We start from the raw sequence: 19,426 nt of genomic DNA, 5'->3' as shown, positions 1-19,426 counted from the left end.
CAAACAACGAGAAGTAATATATGACTTAATTTTTAAAAGCTTACTGAACTCAATTTTACATGAGTAGGTTTCAAAAAGTACTCTATTAAATACTTTAAATTATGCCCTTCTTTTTCTATGAATGCATTTTGTTTTGTATAAGATATAATCAAATAGTGGGGTGCCAGGGTGGCTCAGTCAGTGGAGCATGCCACTCTTGGCCACCGGGTGAAGTTTGCACCTGACATTAGGTGTAGAGATTACTTAAAAAAAAGTAAAATCTTAAAAAAAGGACATAAACAAATAATAAAAAATTAGAAGAAAAAGAGATCAATAACAACAGAAGTGAAAACCTAGAAATGGACCCAATTATAAACAAAAATGTTATGCATAAATCAATTCAGTAGTGACTGGAAATTATTCAATAAATGATGCTGGAACATTTGACTACCTGCAAAAATAATGAAGTGAGGTTCCAATCCAAAATCTATTCTGGCTTCACAGTTAAATGTAAAAAAAGAAAGGAGACCAGGGGGTGGGGGCAGCTGCAGCAGGTGGAAAACCAAAAAAGAACTAGAGGAAAATATAGGTAAATAGTTATCTGATTCAAAGGAGGGAAAGGACTTCCTTAGCAAAATAACCAAATGCTGAAAAGATGACAGCTAAATAGAGGCTGAAAGGAATAACCTTCATAAAAATTAAGAAAATTCATCTCAAAAAAAAATGCCATCAACAAAATTACTTTAATTACACCAAAGTTACTTTAATGGTAAAGAGGGAAATGTATTCCCAATATATAAAATATACTATGAGTTAATATTTCTAATATATAAGAAATCATATAATTTATTAGAAATAACTGAAGATGTGTATTTTCAAAAGAAAAAATATATATATTTCAAATCTGATAAGCAAAAGTTGATTGCTTGCTGGGGAAAAAGCTGATTAATAAAGGAAGTCATGTGTATGTGTGTATATTTAAAAAATATACACATAAAAACCCAACTCAGAATGCAATAGAGATTTAAATTTATGACAAATGCCCCAAATTTACATTTAAAAACCTCAAAATTTAATGGAATCTAAGCCACTGGGGAGACCGTCAATAATTCTTCTAATAATATGTCCTCTTCACTCATTACTGTTTGCTGAGATTTGGGTTGAGCAGTATAACAGGGCTGACATGAAAATGAATAATTTTATCCATACCTTGATTAACATTTTATCACTTTGTGAGTTTAGTTTTGAACATAAATAAGGATGACTTTCCACTAGGAGAACAGAATTTAAATGGTATCAGTAAAACTAAACAAAATGAAACAATTTCTCTTTGTTTCTGGTTCCCTCAACAGTCATTTGTCAGAATATTCATTTTAAAAAATATTATTCAAAGATATGCAGTATTCCTACAATGATCTGATAAGGACTCCAGCTTACACAACATCCGTTTTAAGAAGAGCATCTGAGGGGCGCCTGGGTGGCTCAGTCGTTAAGCGTCTGCCTGCGGCTCAGGTCGTGATCCCAGGGTCCTGGGATCGAGTCCCATGTCGGGCTCCTTGCTCAGTGGAGATCCTGCTTCTCCCTCTCCTTCTACCCCTCCCCCCCACATATGCCCTCTCTCTCTCAAATAAATAAATAAAATCTTTAAAAAAAAAAGAAACAAAAGGGGCACCTGGGTGGCTCAGTTGTTGGACATCCACCTCTGGCTCAGGTCATGATCCCAGGGTCCTGGGATCGAGTCCCACATTGGGCTCCCTGCTCCACGGGAAGCCTGCTTGTCCCTCTCCCACTCCCCCTGCTTGTGTTCCCTCTCTGGCTGTCCCTCTCTCTGTGTCAAATAAATAAATAAAATCTTAAATAAATAAATAAATAAATAAGAATGAACAAACGAAAGAAAAGAACCTCGATGTTTCATTCACTGTCCACTAGGCAGATGCAAGGAAATCGGGGGTAAGTTAGCGGAAGGGGTAATACAACAGTATTACTAAGCTGGGGTAAGTTAGTAGAGGGATGCTGGGGTAAGTTCATGGAAGGATGCGTGATACAACAGTCTCACTAAGCTGTTTTGGTATACTGGACTACTTTGCAAAATACAATTCTTAATTCTACCCTCAAATATAAAGTAAGTGAGAATGTAGAAAACTCTGTCAGGCTAAGTCTCCTATTTTATTTAAAAAAAAAAATGGGGGGGGGACACACAAATAAACCAGATACAACTATTTATTTAAGTGAAAAGGTACCACTATTTATATCCTATAGGTACTAAGAGTCAGATTTCCTACCTAATACAAAGACTTTCACCAGCCTAATAAAAAAATGTGTCTAAATTATGCCAGGATTAGCCAAAGACCATATTGTTAAAAAGTTCAACATCAACAGTCACTAAGGTAATGGAAATCAAAACCACAATGAGATATTACTTTATGAACCCAGGATAAATTATCATTTTTTTTAATGGAAAACAACAAATTTGGTCAGCATGTTAAGAAACAGGAACGTTTTTACACTGCTGGTGATTTTGAAATAGTGGAACTACTGGGTGCCTGGGTGGCTCAGTCGGTTAAGCATCTGCCTTTGGCTCCTGGGATCGAGTCCCACATCGGGCTCCTTGCTCATCAGGGAGCCTGCTTCTCCCTCTGCCTGCTGCTTCCCCTGCTTGTACTCTCGCTCTTTCTCTCTCCCACACTCTCTCTCTGGCAAATAAATAAATAAATAAATAAATAAATAATCTTAAAAAAAAATTGTGGAACTACTTTGGAAAACAGTTTGGCAGCTCCTCAAAAAGTTAAACATAGAATTATCATACACCTAGCAATTCCACTTCTAGGTTGTTGCCCAAGTGAAATGAAGTTATATGTCCACTCAAAAACTTGTATACAGTGTTATTAGCAGCATTACTCATGATGGCCAAAAAATAGAAACAACCTCAATGGTGAAAGGGAAAACAAACTACGGTATATCCATATAGTGCAATATTATTTGGCAATAAAAAGAAATCCTGATATATGCTACAATGTAAAAAAAAATATGCTAAGTGCAAGAAGGTAGTCACAAAAGGCCACATGCTATGATTCCACTTACATGAAATGTGCAGGACAGGCAAATCCATAGAAACATAAAGTAGATCAGTGGTTGACGGGCTGGGAGGAAGGAAAAAGGGACTGCTGATGGGTATGGGTTTCTTTCTGGGGTGATAACAGTGTTTTGAATTAGATAGTGTGATGGCTGCACAACTCTGTAAATACACCAAAAACCACTGAACTGTATACTTTAAAAGAGTGTACCTTATGGTATGTGAATTATGTCTCAGTGAAGCTTTTATTTTAAAAAGAAAGAAAAATGAATAAACTGAAAAGCATAATTTTGAGTCAGGATATGAATATTTTCATTGTGTATCTTATTAATAATATCATGACTGTGTCAGTAAAATCATAAATTGGGTAAAGGCACAGGTACTGCAGGCTTCTAGGAAACTTTTCCCAAAATATATGACTTCCTTGAGAGGCATTAAAATGAAACAAACCAGGGCGCCTGGGTGGCTCAGTTGGTTAAGCGACTGCCTTCGGCTCAGGTCATGATCCTGGAGTCCCGGGATCGAGTCCCGCATCGGGCTCTCTGCTCAGCAGGGAGTCTGCTTCTCCCTCTGACCCTCCCCCCTCTCATGCACTCTCTCTCTCATTCTCACTCTCTCAAAATAAATAATAAATAAATCTTTAAAAAAAAAATAAAATGAAACAAACCAAAACATGCCACAAATTTCTGCTTTCTATATACTCTGTTCTGTATGTCTGTTCATCTTTGTCCACGTTTCTACTTCTGGCTTATTAGATTTGAATAATGAACCCAAATGCAAGACACCCCAAACCCTCTTTATATAGTAATAGCCTCAATGAAATAAATTCAATAAATACTGCAAGTTAGAATTACGAACATTAGAATGTCAAAATTAGATAGAGACCTCATACAATTAGTTCCCTCTCGTCTCAGTCCATTCCAGTTAGGCCCATGTATTCCAGGAGTGCAAGTTATCGGACTCTCTTAAATTTTGAGATAAAAGATAAAATACTTTTTTTAGAATTATTTGTTGCTTTTAAAAATACTTGTTCTAAACTGCCACACCAACTAAAATGAATAGAAAGGCCAAGTTGGTTCAGACAAACAAATGATAATGGAAAAGCACCAGTTCTATTGTCATTATATGCCTAACCCAACATCGTATCATTTTGGATTCAAACAGCAACCAAATACCTTGATACTGATAGGAAAGCGTAAAAAATTTTTTTTCAAAGATAACGTTAATATACAAAAATTATTCAGCCTGCAGCGCCTGGGTGGCTCAGTTAAGTGTCCAACTCTTGATTTTGACTCAGGTCATGATCTCAGGGTTTTGAGATCAAGCCCTGCGTCACGATCCGTGCTTAGCATGGAACTGGCTTGAGATTTTCGCTCTCCCTCTAGCTCTGCCCCTACCCCCACTCACTCACTTGCTCTCTCTAAAATAAATAAAATCTTTAAAAAATAATAAAAATAAAAATTATTCAGCTTAAGATCAGATACAAACCTCAAATCTAGCCATGCAATATCAACAGCACAATCCTACAGCTGTCCTCTCAGCCCTGAGGTACACGGACTGGACGGATGGCCTTAACTGAGATGAATTTCCTTCAGAGTATCACCTGGATAGAATATATTTCATTATTTCTATCTTTCTGAGAATAATAAAGGCCTGAATTCTAGCAAACTGAGCCAATGGTTTTGTAAGTGCTGACGGCGCAGAATTCTCGGACGTGCATGGATGAGGGACTCTCTGTCACCTCATGTGCCATACCTGGTATGCACTGTGCTGTGGCCTCAGTGGTTATGGTTGGAGCGACTGGGGCCTGCTGCTGACTGGAGCTCACTTCTGGCTCTGTGTTAACTGAGGGAGAAAGAGCTACCTCACAGGAGGAAACCTGGCTGGGCAGATGGGGCAGGAACTCTTCTGAAGCAACTTGGTCATCCTGTCCAGGCAGTTGCAGTGCAGACAAAGGGATGCTGATCTGTTTGTTAGGATGGGATGTGCTCACAGGCATCTGCATGGACACCTGCTGGTTGGTGCCATGGGCACCAGGGGGTCCTCTGTTTGGTGAAGCCAGAGATACCCTGGCAGTCTTCTGGACGACTGGTCTGGACATGACAGAGGGGGATGCAGATACACCATGTGGGTCTAGCTCTGTGCCAATGGCAGATGTCACATGGGGAATCAGCTTAGCAGACCCTATGCAGGAGGGACCAGCATGAGTTTGAGGCTTGGGTTTTGCCATCTGTGTCAATGACAGGGCTGGTCCATCTACCCCTCCAGTCAGCTCTGCATTCGCCACAATGTAATAATCTTCAGGAATCTCTTGTTTGATTTTCTTAATGATGACATCATTGCTGCATTCATCAACCATTTGAGCCTGGGAGCTGGAATGGAGAGAAGATGGGACTATTCCAGGCCTTTTTCGAGCAATGCTTTGAGGCCTTTGGGTTTGGGGTTCAAAGTCACTATCCTCGTCTGTAACAGAAGACTCACAAACCATGTCAAACAGGGTGTTTTCATCTTCATATTCTTCAACAGCTTCATCCAGTTCAGAGGGCTCACTGCAATAAGAGAAGTCACAAGAGTCTCTGGTCCGATTACAGTCTAGCTTCGCTTTCACTGGTCTCCCAGGGTACCTTTCAACGGGGCTAGTTTGTGTCTCAGAGGGTACTCCAATTATACTGGGACTATCAGAGTTAAAACTTCTGTTATCCTGGAAACAGACCCTTTCTTGGGACCCAGCTCTGCAAGTAGCTGTCAGTGGCCAGTGATAAGCATGGCCCGCACTACAGCCCCACATTGCTGTGAGGTTCCCATGGGAACCTTCCGAAAGCAAGTGTTTCAGGTTTGGAATGAGGCTGCAAATGGTCCCATGGCTGTGGGCCCAGCTGACCAATTTGGACAGATTCTCAGATGAAGTATGAAGGCAATCCTCCATGTTACAGGATCAGCAGTGTCTTTCCTAAAGGGAAATAATCAAAATAAGAAGCCATTATTACCCAAGATATTCCCATATCTCCATTACTTCAATTTCCTTGAACTATGATCATATGGCATAAAAAAGAATTGTACTTCAAAACTGTATTTAGTTAATATCGCTGCACATGGGCAGACTGGAAGAGAATACAAGGAAAAGTAAAAAAAAAAAAAAAAGTGATGCCTATTGGCTGTGAGACGAGAAGATTTTTGATAGTTTCCTTGATTGTTACAACAGTATCTGCATAAAAATATTTGCATGAGAAAAAAAGTGGGAAAGAAAAAAAACCAATTAAGCAATAAAAAAGAGGTGAGCTTTTTCATGGTGTTTTACTTCCAAAGTCATAAAGAGAGGTTTAGTCAGCTCTTTAATAATAAAATGTGTGCATTATCTGTATTAACCAAGAGGATGCACTTCCAACTTTACCCTCTGCCATCAGAAACTTCATTACCAAAGGCAGAACCAACAAAGGCTTAGGTCCATTCTAGGATGAGTCACAAAAGAAAAGTCAATCCTCTGCGGGGCACCAGAAAACAAATGATGTAACTGAGAGTCCAAGGAGAGAATGAAGTGCTATAGTGGGGAAGAAAAAGTCTTTAGCAGGGAAGGGAGAAGGGACTGGGAGGAGAGCCACTAGAGGGCATCTGCTGGGGTCAGAAGCACAGGCAGTCTATAGGCCAGAAGCAAGGATGGGTGGGCCAGGTGCCAGGACTCTAACCAAATCTTAGGAGCTGGCTTTCTGCCTCCTTGCTGTCTGAAACTCCTGAAATACTGCCCTTCATCTCACAATTTGGAGGTAAAAGACGTGTCTGGTTTATTCCACCATCTAAGCTTCCTGGGCACCTAAGGATAACCAACTATCAAATAGGAGTAAACCATTCTTTATCGGGAGGAGGTCAAAAAGAATCACTTGTTATGGGCCTGTGGCTGGGTAACAGTGAGGACATGATGGGCAAGAAAAGTAAAATGGGACATGTGGAGTCTGCATGTAATTAGAAAGGTCAAGTAAGTTTCTGATAAAGGGGAGATCCTAGGGAGAACTGAGCAGGGGAGGGGCAAGGATCTTGATGTATGTATGTTGTCTGTCCCGTTTATCTGTAGCTGTGAGTGACAAGTGGTGCCTCACTGTAGGTGGGCTCTGCACTTAGGTGCCAAGGTCTAACTGCAATGTCAGGCGGCCATTCAAAAGGGGATATCTGAACCTCCGTGGCACCCCATCAATAGTTAGGTAAATTCAAACCCTTTCACATATTATGAGGCCTCTGTGATGTGGTCATGGCTACAGTCAACCCCTCAAGCCTCATTTCCTATTACTATGGGCTTTTCCCATCTTTCTCCTCTTCCTCTAAACAGTTTCTCACACCCACTGGGCCTCTAAAAACTCATTCTTCGGCTTGATATGCAGCCCTCTTCTTTCTTCATCTGGAAAACCCTTTCAAAACTGAACAACTTGGGACCACCTCCTATTGAAATCTTTACAGACCTTCTTTCAGCCTCAGACATTCATTCACTTGTATTCACTCTTCACTTGTATTTCCATCATCTCTTGAGTTATCTCTGTATTGTTATCACTACCATTCTTGTCTGTCTCTCAAACTTGACTGAGAAGTCCCTGACGACAGGAACTATAATTTTTTTAACTTTTTATTTATTTTTAAAATTTTAGTATAAGGGGCTATAATTTTTCATTCATCGATGAGGACCTAGTTGGGGACAGATATATTAATACATATCGATATGGTCCTGCTCTTGAGACCTTATAATCTATTGTTAATGATGAATAAATGAAGAATGAATCAATAAACATATAAATACTGGCAGTACCACCAACACTAACAAAATAAACATAAGACCCTCAAATAAGAAACATGAAATTTCCTATCACTTTTATTGTAGTCACTGAAGAGAACACAGGATTTTTCTCCCCAGTGGTATAACCAAACTGCAGTTGTCTTGTGCATAGGAGAGTAATAAGTGAGCTACAGATTTTGTGAAGCTTCACAGTAAATGGAAAGACCACTGACTGGTGTTGGAGTTGGGAACTTCAATTCCAGTCTTGGAACTGATGTCTGTGGCCTCAGACAAGTCACTAATTACCTCTAAGCTAAAATGTCAGGACTATATGATCTTTATGTTCCCTTCATACTACTTTAGGAATTTAGGGATTTACTTGATTTATATTCCTTTCATATAACTTTAAAGTAAAAATGCAGATAAAAGAGAAAGAGTGGTACACTTATCACAATGAGCACTGAGTAATGTATACTATTGCTGAATCACTATATTGTACACCTGAAACTAATATAATACTGTATGTTAACTATACTGGAATTAAAATAAAAAACTTGGTTAAAAAAAAGAAAGAATGAGGTTTTTGATATTTGTTTTTTAAGCTTTCTTAATATATCTATTTAATTGGTATGGCAGACCATTTGCCTACCCAGTATCCATTCTTTTTCCTTACAGAGAGTCCCAATTTGTTGAGGCAGCAATATGCTCACCTAAAACACATTTCCCAGCTTCCCTTGAAATAGGAATCGTCATATGACACAGTTCTGGCCAAAAATATGTAAACAAAAGTCACTGAGTGACTCGTCTGATTTTGGCCTTTTGCCTTATTCCCTTTGTCCTTCCCTTTCTTTCTGCCTGGAATAAGGACATGATGGCTTGACTTCCAGAGGCCATATTGGGAACATGAAATAAGAACTTAAGGATGAGAGAGAACACCCAGAAAGAGCTTGGGTCCTGTTGACATCATAGAGTCACTGCATCAACTCTGAACTATCTAGGATTCTTTGTTACATAAGGAAAGATAAGGCCCTGATCTTGCTTAAGCCACTGTTGTTGGCAGTATTTGATTACATACAGCTGAACTCAATTACTAACTGATACACAAAAAATAATACTCATCTCTGGTTTTTGGAACCTCAGAGCAAAATCCTTCAATTTCTCTGCACCACCCCCCAAGTACAACAGTTTCTCAGACTGGACTCCACAAATAAATTATTGGGAGGTCTATAATTCTATTCCAAAATGTTGATAACTGCTTTCATTTTGATTCTAGTAAAAATATGATTAACATAAGCATATTATGAATCATCTAAATAATCACCTTGGATCCGAATATTGCCTTCATATCTATACTCACATTATTGTCCATAATCACCTAAAGTGACATGACTCAACTTTCAATCTGTTGGGAAACCTGTTCATGCTGTTTCCTTTTTAGCAAATATAAATATAAAACTTGTCTTTTGCATTAATAATTTGCAAATGAAAGGCATCATGATTTGACATCATGAAAATGGAATGTGATACTGAAACAATACACTACTTTAAGTGTCACAGGGTAATGAGAAAATAAAAGCAGGTGAGATAAATATATATGCTCACAGAAAGAAAATAATATATGTTATGGCACAATATATGAATGAAAATGTTGTAACAGTTCAAATATGTAAAAATGTGGCAGAATCAAAACACAAAATTATATAAGCATGTGGAACTCAAAATAACTTATTGTTCAGGTAAAAGCTACTATACAGTAGTAAAACAGTACCTTTGCTGAAGGTCCCACAAGCCAGGAAAAAAAATTATAATAAAAAACAAAATAGATACAATTTTAAATTTTGTTAAAAGATTTTGCACTTAATTCTATAATAATCACCAACCTTTAAGAATCAATAGGTAGTAATCATAAGTCACTTTTATTACATTCTGAAATTCACTAGCAATCTCATGAAGAGGCTCTTAAACTTCTCTTGAGTATCATAAAATGAAAATATTTTTCCAGTATCATTATTAATATGTTTCAGCCAGGCAACCAATGTTAACCAACGTAGTTATGAGAGCATAATTTGCTGATATTTAGGGTAATTAAATGGATTGAGTCCAAGCTGACAAGGAATAGCTATCAATAAACTGTAATATATTCTAAATTTAATACAGAATAGAATCAGTAAGAAGACAATTAAGGTATTTCCGAACTGCTGAAAATAAGTCAGTTCTAGAACCTACTAATTTGCTTCAAAAGTCTGATGATGAGCTCTACACTGAAAGATAATGCCTTTTCCACATTTTCAGGAATTAAAAATAACTTCACATAGTATTTCCCATATCTGATACAGGCAATGATTGGATTAGACACTCTGATTTACAGAGTTATCATGTGACACTTGATTAAAAACAAATTCAAAGAGGGGGGTCCGGGTGGTTCAGTCAGTTGAACGTCTAACTCTTGGTTTCAGCTCAGGTCATGATCTCAGGGTCATGAGATCAAGCTCTGCATGAAGCCCCACATTAGGGGGGAGTCTGCTTGGGATTCTATCTCTTCCTCTCCCTCTACCCCTCCCCACTGCCCGCTTGCTCAAATAAATAAATAAATCTTAAAAACAAAACAAAACAAAACTCAAAGAGTCCTGACTAGCAAAGTTAAGGTTAAGTATGAAATTTGCTTATCCTAAATTAGCAAACAAAGCTATGAAGTTATTATCACCAATTGTATGTTAACTTAGGCAAGGAGACATTTTATATATTAGTATTTACATTATTAAAGTCAAAATCAGAGAGCCGTTAAATATAGAGTCTCTCTTACTATTAAACTTAACACTAGGGGTGCCTGGGTGGCTCAGTTAGTTAAGCATCTGCCTTCAGCTCAGGTCATGATCCCAGGGTCCTGGGATCGAGTCCCACGTTAGGCTCCCTGCTCAGCGGAGAGCCTGCTTCTCCCTCTCCTTCTGCTGCTCCCCCTGCTTGTGCTCTCTCTCTTAAATAAATAAAATCTTTAAAAAAATAAACAAGGGTGCCTGGGTGGCTCAGTTGGTTAAGCGACTGCCTTCGGCTCAGGGCATGATCCTGGAGTCCCAGGATCGAGTCCTGCATCGCTGAGCAGGGAGTCTGCTTCTCCCTCTGACCCTCCCCTCCCTCATGCTCTATCTCATTCTCTCTCTCAAATAAATAAATAAATAAATAAATAAATAAATAAATAAATAAATAAAATATTTTTTAAAAAAATAAAAAATAAAAAACAAAAAATAAACCCAACACTGATCATTAAGTTTTCAGTAGAATAATATAAAACTAGTTATTATTACAGCTAATATTTATTGAACAATTACTAATTGCCAGGCACTATTCTAGGACTTGACATACCAATAATCCTAATTACAGCAAGAATCCTAATAAGTTAAATAAATTATTATCCTCATTTTATAAATGAGTAAACTAAATCACTTGAACAAAGCAGTGGTGGAGCCAAAATTTGAACTGTGGTCATACTCCAGAGCCTATGCTCATAACATACTATGTACTTCTGGCACTGTGATAGCAGAAAAGATATTGTCTCAAATCTGGTTCCCTATCATATTAATGTTAATTTGAGTTTATGTTGGTTTTACAGTTTAACTTTGTTTGAATTTGTGGGACTATTTTGGTTTACAGCTGTCTCGGAACTATAAGCATAAGTTATATGTTTATACCTACTTAAACAGCATTATGACCAAAAATGACTTAAGGCAGCACTGGGTATAAAGGTCCATGAAAATGTTTTTCTTTCAAAAGACTGAGAAAAACTTTTTAGAAAAAAAAGAGTATGAAAAGATTATGTCACTTTTCCAAAACCTGACAAAATGAGTTACCAGCCAAATACCAGTTGGCTTTTACCTCACTTCAGTTACAACAATCTGCCCCACAGCACTTATTGTCTCTCTCTTTATAAGGTTCTGAACCTTTTAAAGGATTTGGTGTTGCTGTTGTTTTAATACGACTAAATATCAATTGCTTATGGATGAAAATATTGACACAGGAAAAAAAAGGAAATCTTAGTAGCCATATATCTATAAAAGAAGTTGAATGTTTTTTTAAAAAAAAATCTTCTCCAAAAGAAAGATTTCACTGCTGGGTGCCTGGGTGGCTCAGTTGGTTAAGCGTCTACCTTTGGCTCAGGTCATGGTCTCAGGGTCCTAGGATCCAGACTTGTGTCAGGCTCCCTGCCCAGCAAGGAGTCTGCTTCTCCCTCTCCCTCTCCCCCAACCCCTGGCTCGTGCTTGCTCTCTCTCTCTCTCAAATAAATAAAATAAAATAAATAAAAAAAAAAAGGAAGAAAGATTTCACTGGTAAAGTCTATCACACATTCAAGGAAGAAATAATACCAAAATTATGCAAATATTTTCAAAAAATAGGAAGAGAAAGGAACATTATCCAACTTGTCTAAGGAGGCCAGCATAACCCTACTACCAAAACCTGACAAAAATATTACAATAAAGAAAATTACAGATCAACATTCCTTATTTTATGCAAAAAATCCTTTACAAAACATTAGCAAAATGAAACCAACAATATATAAAATGGGTAATACATCATGACCAAGTTAAGACTTATCCCAGGAATGCAAAGTTGGCTGAACATGCAAAAATCAACCAATATAATTCAACATATTAACAGTCCACAGGAGAAAAACCATAACATGATCATCTCAATAGATGCAGACAAAGCATTTGACAAAATTAAATATTCACTAACAATTAAAAACCTTAATAAGCTAATAATAGTAGGAACTGCCTCAAGCTAATAAAGGATATCTTTAAAAAATCTACAACTAATATTAAACTTAATATAAAAGACTGAATTGTTTTCTCCCAAGATCAGGAGTAAGACAAGAATGCTCTTGCATCATTTTTATTCAACACTGTAACACTGAAATAATGCAATAAAAAGAAATAAAAGAAAAATTAGAAAAGAAGTAAAACTGTTTTTACATGTAGACAATACTTCCGTTTATGTTGAAAATTCCAGAGAATTCATGAAACTGCTACAACTCATAAACGAATTTATTAGCAAAGTAATCAGGTACAAGATTAATATTTTTAAAAAATCAATGATTTTCTATATACTAGCAACAAAACATTAGAAAATTAAATTTTTAAAAATTCTACTTATAGTAGTGCCAAAAGTATTCAACATCTAGGAATATATCTAACAAAAGTATCCAAAGACTTTTATACTAAAAACTACAGAACATTGGGCGCCTGGGTGGCTCAGTTGGTTAAGCAACTGCCTTCGGCTCAGGTCATGATCCTGGAGTCCTGGGATCGAGTCCCGCATCGGGCTCCCCACTCAGTGGGGAGTCTGCTTCTCCCTCTGACCCTCTTCCCTCTCGTGCTATCTCTCATTCTCTCTCAAATAAATAAATAAAAATCTTAAAAAAAAAAAAACTACAGAACATTGCTGAGAGAAATTAAATGTGACATCAATAAATAGAGATAAATACTGTATTTGTGGACTGGAAGATTCAATATTGTTAGGTTGGTATTATTCCCAACTGATCTATATATTCAATGCAATTCCAATAAAAAATTCCAGTTGGCTTTTTTAGAAGAAATAGATAAATTAATTCTAACATTTATATGGAAATGCAAAAGATCTGGAATAACCAAAGCAGAATCTTTCAATAAGGATAAAGTTTTGATTGATTGAAAGATAAATCTTTCAATAAGGAGAACTCACTATACCTGATTTCAAGGCTTAGAAAAATTTCAAGCGATAGTAATCAAGATCATGGGGTACTGACAAAAGAAAAGACATATACATCAACGGAACAGAATAAATGTCCAGAAACAGAACCACACATATTTTGTCAACTGATTTTCTTCAAAAGGCAAAGGCAATTCAATAGGAAAGGAAAATTTTTTCAACAATGCTAAATCAATTGGACAGTCATTAAAAAACAAACAACCTTCAGTTAAACTACACATAAAAATTAACTCAAAATGGATCACAGACCTAAATCTAAAACATAGGGGGTGCCGGATGGCTCAGTCAGTTGAGCGCCCAACTCTTCAATTCAGCTCGGGTCTTGATCTCACATTCGTGAGTTCAAGCCCTGCACTAGGCTCCACCCTGGGCGTGGAGCCCAGTATATATGTATGTATGTATGTATGTATGCATGCATGCATGTATGTACGTACAAATAATAAATAAATAAAATCTAAATTCTAAAACTAGAAAAATTCCAGAAGAAATCATAGGGTAATATCTTTGTCACCTTGGGGTAGGCAAAGGTTTCTTAGGATGTAAAAAGCACAAGCCACAAAAAATTTGATATATTGAACTACATCAATTGCTAATGGAATATAAATAATCCAGGGATGGTGAAGGTATCCATCAAAGGTATCCAACAAACTTAAACACACTCAACAGTGCTACCTTCTTTCAGGAGATTCCCTATGCAATTTTCAATGCTATCTAAGGAAACTTGGGTATGGTCTAAAAAGCACCAATGACGTCTCAACTAACAGACCAATGACTAACAAAGCTAGAAACAAAAGAAAATAAAACAAACTGTTACAACTCTTAGAATCTAAAAAGTGTTTCATATAAGCCTAATTTACCCATATTTTCATTAAAGGACGCAATTTATTATGTATGCTAAATATGGAAAAATATTCAAATAACTGGAATTCTACCAAAAAACATCTGAAGAAAAAAGTTCCAACATTAATGCACAATAATGTGCAGGAAGAAGATACTACTTTAAAAATATAAAGGATAGGGAAAGGGTATTTATTCCTACTAAGGCCTATAAAATGTGCTTTCCAAAATTTAATACCCATCTTTTGTGGGGGGGAGGATGCCAAAGGGGTGGTTTTATTAAAGTATGGGGACAGGACCCATGGCAGAAAGAACTGCCAAAATCCATCTATTGTTTAAAAAAAATGTATCTGTAAGTTACATAAATTAGTACACGCATTAAAAGTGAGCTTACAGATAAAGAATTCAGACTCTATAACATGTGCTTTTACTTTAAGATAATACATGTATTAATTTTCAAATGTTACAAGTACCATGTAATCCATCATGTAATTTTTGGAAACAGACAAATCTAAAAGATACTTTGTACCTAACAAATTAAAAAATCATAATAAAAAAAGCTTTTAATTCTATGCCATGAATATATAACATGTATTTCATTTATATTCCAATTCAGTAAATATCTATTAAGTACCTGTTATATGCTAAATACTGTGTTATGGACTCCCTCCCCCACAAACAAAAGATAGGTTTTAATCCTAAATCCCAGTACCTCAGAATGTTATCTATTAGGTAACCTGTAATTGCAGATATAATTTAGTTAAGTTTCCATGAAGTCATAGAGAGGTAGAATGGGCCCCTGATCCGTATGATTGGTGTCCTTATGAGGAGACACCATGTGAAGACAGACACCAGGAGGAAGCCATGTGAAAGCAAAGATAGAGACTGGAGTGGGTCCTGGGATCGAGCCCTGCATCAGGCTCCCTGCTCCACGGGGAGTCGGCTTCTCCCTCTGCCCCTCCCCTCTGCTCGTGCGTGCTCTCGCTCTCAAATAAACAAAATCTTTTAAAAATTATCTCTATAATAAAGTCAGAAGTCTTTTACATAATCTATAAGACCATGATAATCAGGCCCTAGCCTACTTTTTCAGACATACTCTTGTTCTTCCATTCAGCCATACCAAACAACTTCCATTTCTTCATTATCTTCTTGGCCTTCACACAGTTTACTTTGCCTGCCTCTCACCTGACTTTTATGCATCCTTTTGTTCTCAACTTGCACATCGTTAGGTTTTTAGGTAACCTTCCCTGACTCATCCTGGTCTAGGTTAGATGCCCCTGTAACACCTTATTCTGTGTTGCAGCACTTACTATGCTTTATTGAAATTATTTATTTTATTGTTTCTCTTTCTTAAGACTATAAGCTCTGTGATGATATAGAATGTCTGTCTTTGTCACTTCTCTTTCTAGGGGTCAGGCCAATGCTTCACAATGTCTAATACACATTTATTGATAGAATGGGTGACAGGTGACATTTTATGTTTGATTCAAGGAAGTTAGGTGAACCAGTGAAAATCTCTGAAGTCTCATATTTTATACACTCACTCGGATGCTTAGAATAACTAGAATGACTCTGAAAGTCAACTAAAATGGTTTTCACTTGGGCAGAGTAAAAAAAATTCTTTCCTTTTTTTTTTTTTTAAGTAGGCTCCATGCCCAGCATGGAGCCCAACACAGGGCTTTGAAATCATGACCCTGAGATCAAGACCTGAGCTGAGATGAAGAGTCAGACGCTTAGCCGACTGAGCCACCCAGGCCCCTAAAAAAGTTATTTTAAAATTATCTTAAGTGATTCTCCAAAGTCAGAAAGGACGTACTTTTCATAGAAAGGGTACTTATGCTTGTCTTTAGGTTGGGAGGCTTTTATATATAAGTTAGACTATTGATGTTATACCCTCAAAATCAGTGATTCCTGAGTTCACTGTCTTTTTAAAGAAAACTGATTAAATCATCACTCTTAACCTATACATTTGCTCTTCTCTTACGATGTTTATCTTGAGAACAACTCTATCCTGGTTGCTGAGTTAGAAACCTGAGAATTGGCCTGGTCTCTATTTGCCCTCATCCCTCAAAAGTGATTCGCACCAATTGCTGCCTGTTATCTTCTAACAGATCTGCCACCTTCCTTTCTTTTCCATTCCTGATGCAGGGTTTGATCCCACGACCTGAACAGAGGGCAGATGCTTAACTGACTGAGCCATCCAGGTGCCCCTGACTTTATTATAGTGAGAATTTAAAAGTATTACATGGTTGTAAGCAACAAAGTGACTTTAGAATCATCATTCTGATTATAGCTGAAGAGATCAAGACCAGAGACAGGAATCCAGTTAGGAGATACACTGTAGCAATTCAGTTAAGCTATAACGGTAAATTACCTTGGATGGTAGCAGAGGGATGTAAAGAAGGGGACAGATATGAAACTCAAGTAAGAGGTAAAGATGAAAGACTGGATAAAGGAGGTGGGAGGAAGAAAGAAGTTATAGATTCTGACTTGACCATTAACAATAGCCCTGTGAACTCTGAGCTCAAGGAGGAGTTCGAGCTCATTTAGGGATTTACTCAAATCTGGTAGGGGGTTCCTGGGGGGATGAAAGGGGTGTCTTACCTTGTCAATTCATGGCTAACCTTTCTGTATCTCATCAGTGACAATTTTTCCCCTATGTTTCTACTTCTTTGGCCATATATATAAGAAGTTAAGATGAAAGGGAATTAAATGTATGAACTTAAAGTGTGACTGCACAGACACCATTTGGCAAGTGTCAACGTTCAGGTTACCTGAGAGATGAGACTTGATAAATCAAAACAAGATTTATAGGAGGATGGCTACAGAAGGAAATCAGGTCACTCAGTTAGAAAGCAGAGTATCAGCAACATTTCTCCACTGACTGACAGAGATAAAAGCTTCTGAGTCTCCCAGAAGGGCCTTAACCACTTTCCTCCAAGCCCAATTTTAATATGCATAAAACAGAAGAAATTCTGCACACAGACTATTCTGGATGTGCATGAGGGACCACTTCCATGTAAGATGGGACAGTGCAGAGGTTAAGAGCATAGACTCCACTGCCAGACAGACTGAATTTAAATTCTAGCCCTGCTGTTTGCTATGTGACCTTGGGCAAGCTTTTTACCTCTCTGCACCTTAGTTTCCTAATCTGTAAAATTATGGTAAGAATAACCCCAACCTCACAGTGCCATTGCAGGGATTAAATTAATTCATACTGTAAAAATGCTTAGAAGAATCGCTTGATAATTTTTCACCTGAAATTAGAGGCTTTTCCCCATTTCAGTGGTCTACAATATAACTCTAGAGAGCATACAATCCGGCACGGTACACCTGTGGAAGAAGGAGACCCAGAGAACATACAATACACAATGGTATACTCAGTCAAGAATAAGGTCCTCAATTAACGTTCTCATACTCCTTAGACTAACACAGATTCATCAAAGTACACATTCATTACAGAACAAGGCCTAGCTACTCAAACATCCCTGGGAATCATGCAAATAGCACTTAGACCAGCTATAGGATCTATTATTCTGTAGCCACCTTTAAACTTTGGTCCTAGAGTTTCTTTTAAATCATACGGACTTTTCAGTGGCATCCTTTCGTTCAACAAATATTGAATGACATTAGGCTACTAAGCACGAGAATATTGTCATGAACAAGGCAGTCATGATCTGTGCCTATATGGAACTCAACGATGCAGGGTGGGATGGGACAACTAATTATATAAGAAATAATTTTGTTGAGGGGCTCCTGGGTGGCTCAGTCGTTAAGCATCTGCCTTTGGCTCAGGTCATGATCCCAGGGTCCTGGGATCGAGCCCCGCATCGGGCTCCCTGCTCGGCAGGAAGCCTGCTTCTCCCTTTCCCACTCCCCCTGCATGTGTTCCCACTCTCGCTGTCTCTCTCTGTCAAATAAATAAATAAAATCTTAAAAAAAAAAAGGAAATAATTTTGTTGCAATTTTGGCAAAAATTCTGCAAAGACAATCTACTTTATCTAGTTTATGCTAAGAGAGCATAAAACTAGAGAGACTTGTTCTATTCAGGGGATCAGAGAAAGCTCTTCTGAGAAAGTAGTATTTAAGCTAAGAACTGAAAGATTAGTAGGAATTCATAGATGAAAGGGGGAAAGGGCAGAAGGAGAGAAGAAATTTCCAAGTAATTCAAGTACAAGCAAAAGACCTCAGAAAAGTTCTGGAATCCCATGATATACCCACTCTTAGCAACTATTCTGAAACATTCTAGCACCCCACACAGAGGTGAGGATAATAGACCCAACTACCCGAAATACTTCTTGCCTCATCCATTCCACCATAGTTCACCTACACCCTCCTAACAAATGCTGTTCACCATTTCTTTGAGAGACTGATCCAGTAGAAATTTTAACTTGAAATATACATTTATATCATCCAAGCTAATTATGCATTTGCCAAGAAAACAAATTCATTATTAAAAATAATTTTTAGGAGCCTCGGTGGCTCAGTCGGTTTAGCCACCAACTCTTGATTTCAGCTCAGGTCATGATCTCAGGGTTGCGGGATGGAGCCTCATGTCAGGCTCCACGCTGGGTCCCTCCCTGCTTGGGATTCTTTCTCTCCCTCTCCATCTGCCCCCCCCGCCCCGCCTTAAAAAAACAATTCTTAACAAAATTCCTACTGTCAAGGAAAGCAAACACCTTAATCTTAGTCAACAATTTTTATTTAAAATCAACTTAACATATAGTATATTAGTTTCAGATGTAGAATCAGTGATTCGTCAGCTGCATATAACACCCAGTGCTCATTACTTCAAGTGTCCTCCTTAATGCCCACCACCCAGTTACTCCATCCCCCCACCCATCTCCCCTCCAGCAACCCTCAGTTTGTTTCCTATAGTTAAGAGTCTCTACCGTTTGCCTCCCTCACTGATTTTAATCTTAGTCAATAATTTGATACTGACATTATATAAAAAAATGCTTCCAAAAATATTAATGCATCTAGGGGGCACCTGGCTGGCTCAGTCGGTTAAACATCTGCCCTCTGCTCAGGTCATGATCCCG

At 37.7% G+C, this 19,426-nt stretch overlaps 1 protein-coding gene across 1 annotated transcript in view; it reads right to left on the bottom strand.

The window, feature by feature from the left end:
- The window catches only part of KIAA1958 (KIAA1958 ortholog), a 147,201-nt gene that overhangs the window by 68,063 nt on the left and 59,712 nt on the right, over positions 1-19,426 (bottom strand). The window contains exon 2 of the mRNA XM_028107872.2: positions 4,808-6,002. Within this exon, the coding sequence (XP_027963673.1) occupies positions 4,808-5,978 (1,171 nt within the window). The 5' untranslated portion in view covers positions 5,979-6,002. The remainder of the gene's footprint in view (positions 1-4,807; positions 6,003-19,426) is intronic.

The sequence above is a fragment of the Eumetopias jubatus genome, unplaced genomic scaffold (assembly GCF_037043125.1).
Source record: "Eumetopias jubatus isolate StellerSeaLion01/CBP00866 unplaced genomic scaffold, mEumJub1_p1.0 scaffold_15, whole genome shotgun sequence".
Taxonomy (NCBI): Eukaryota; Metazoa; Chordata; class Mammalia; order Carnivora; family Otariidae; genus Eumetopias; species Eumetopias jubatus.
Note: the sequence above shows the minus strand (reverse complement) of the source record. Positions and strands in the feature narration are given on the sequence as shown.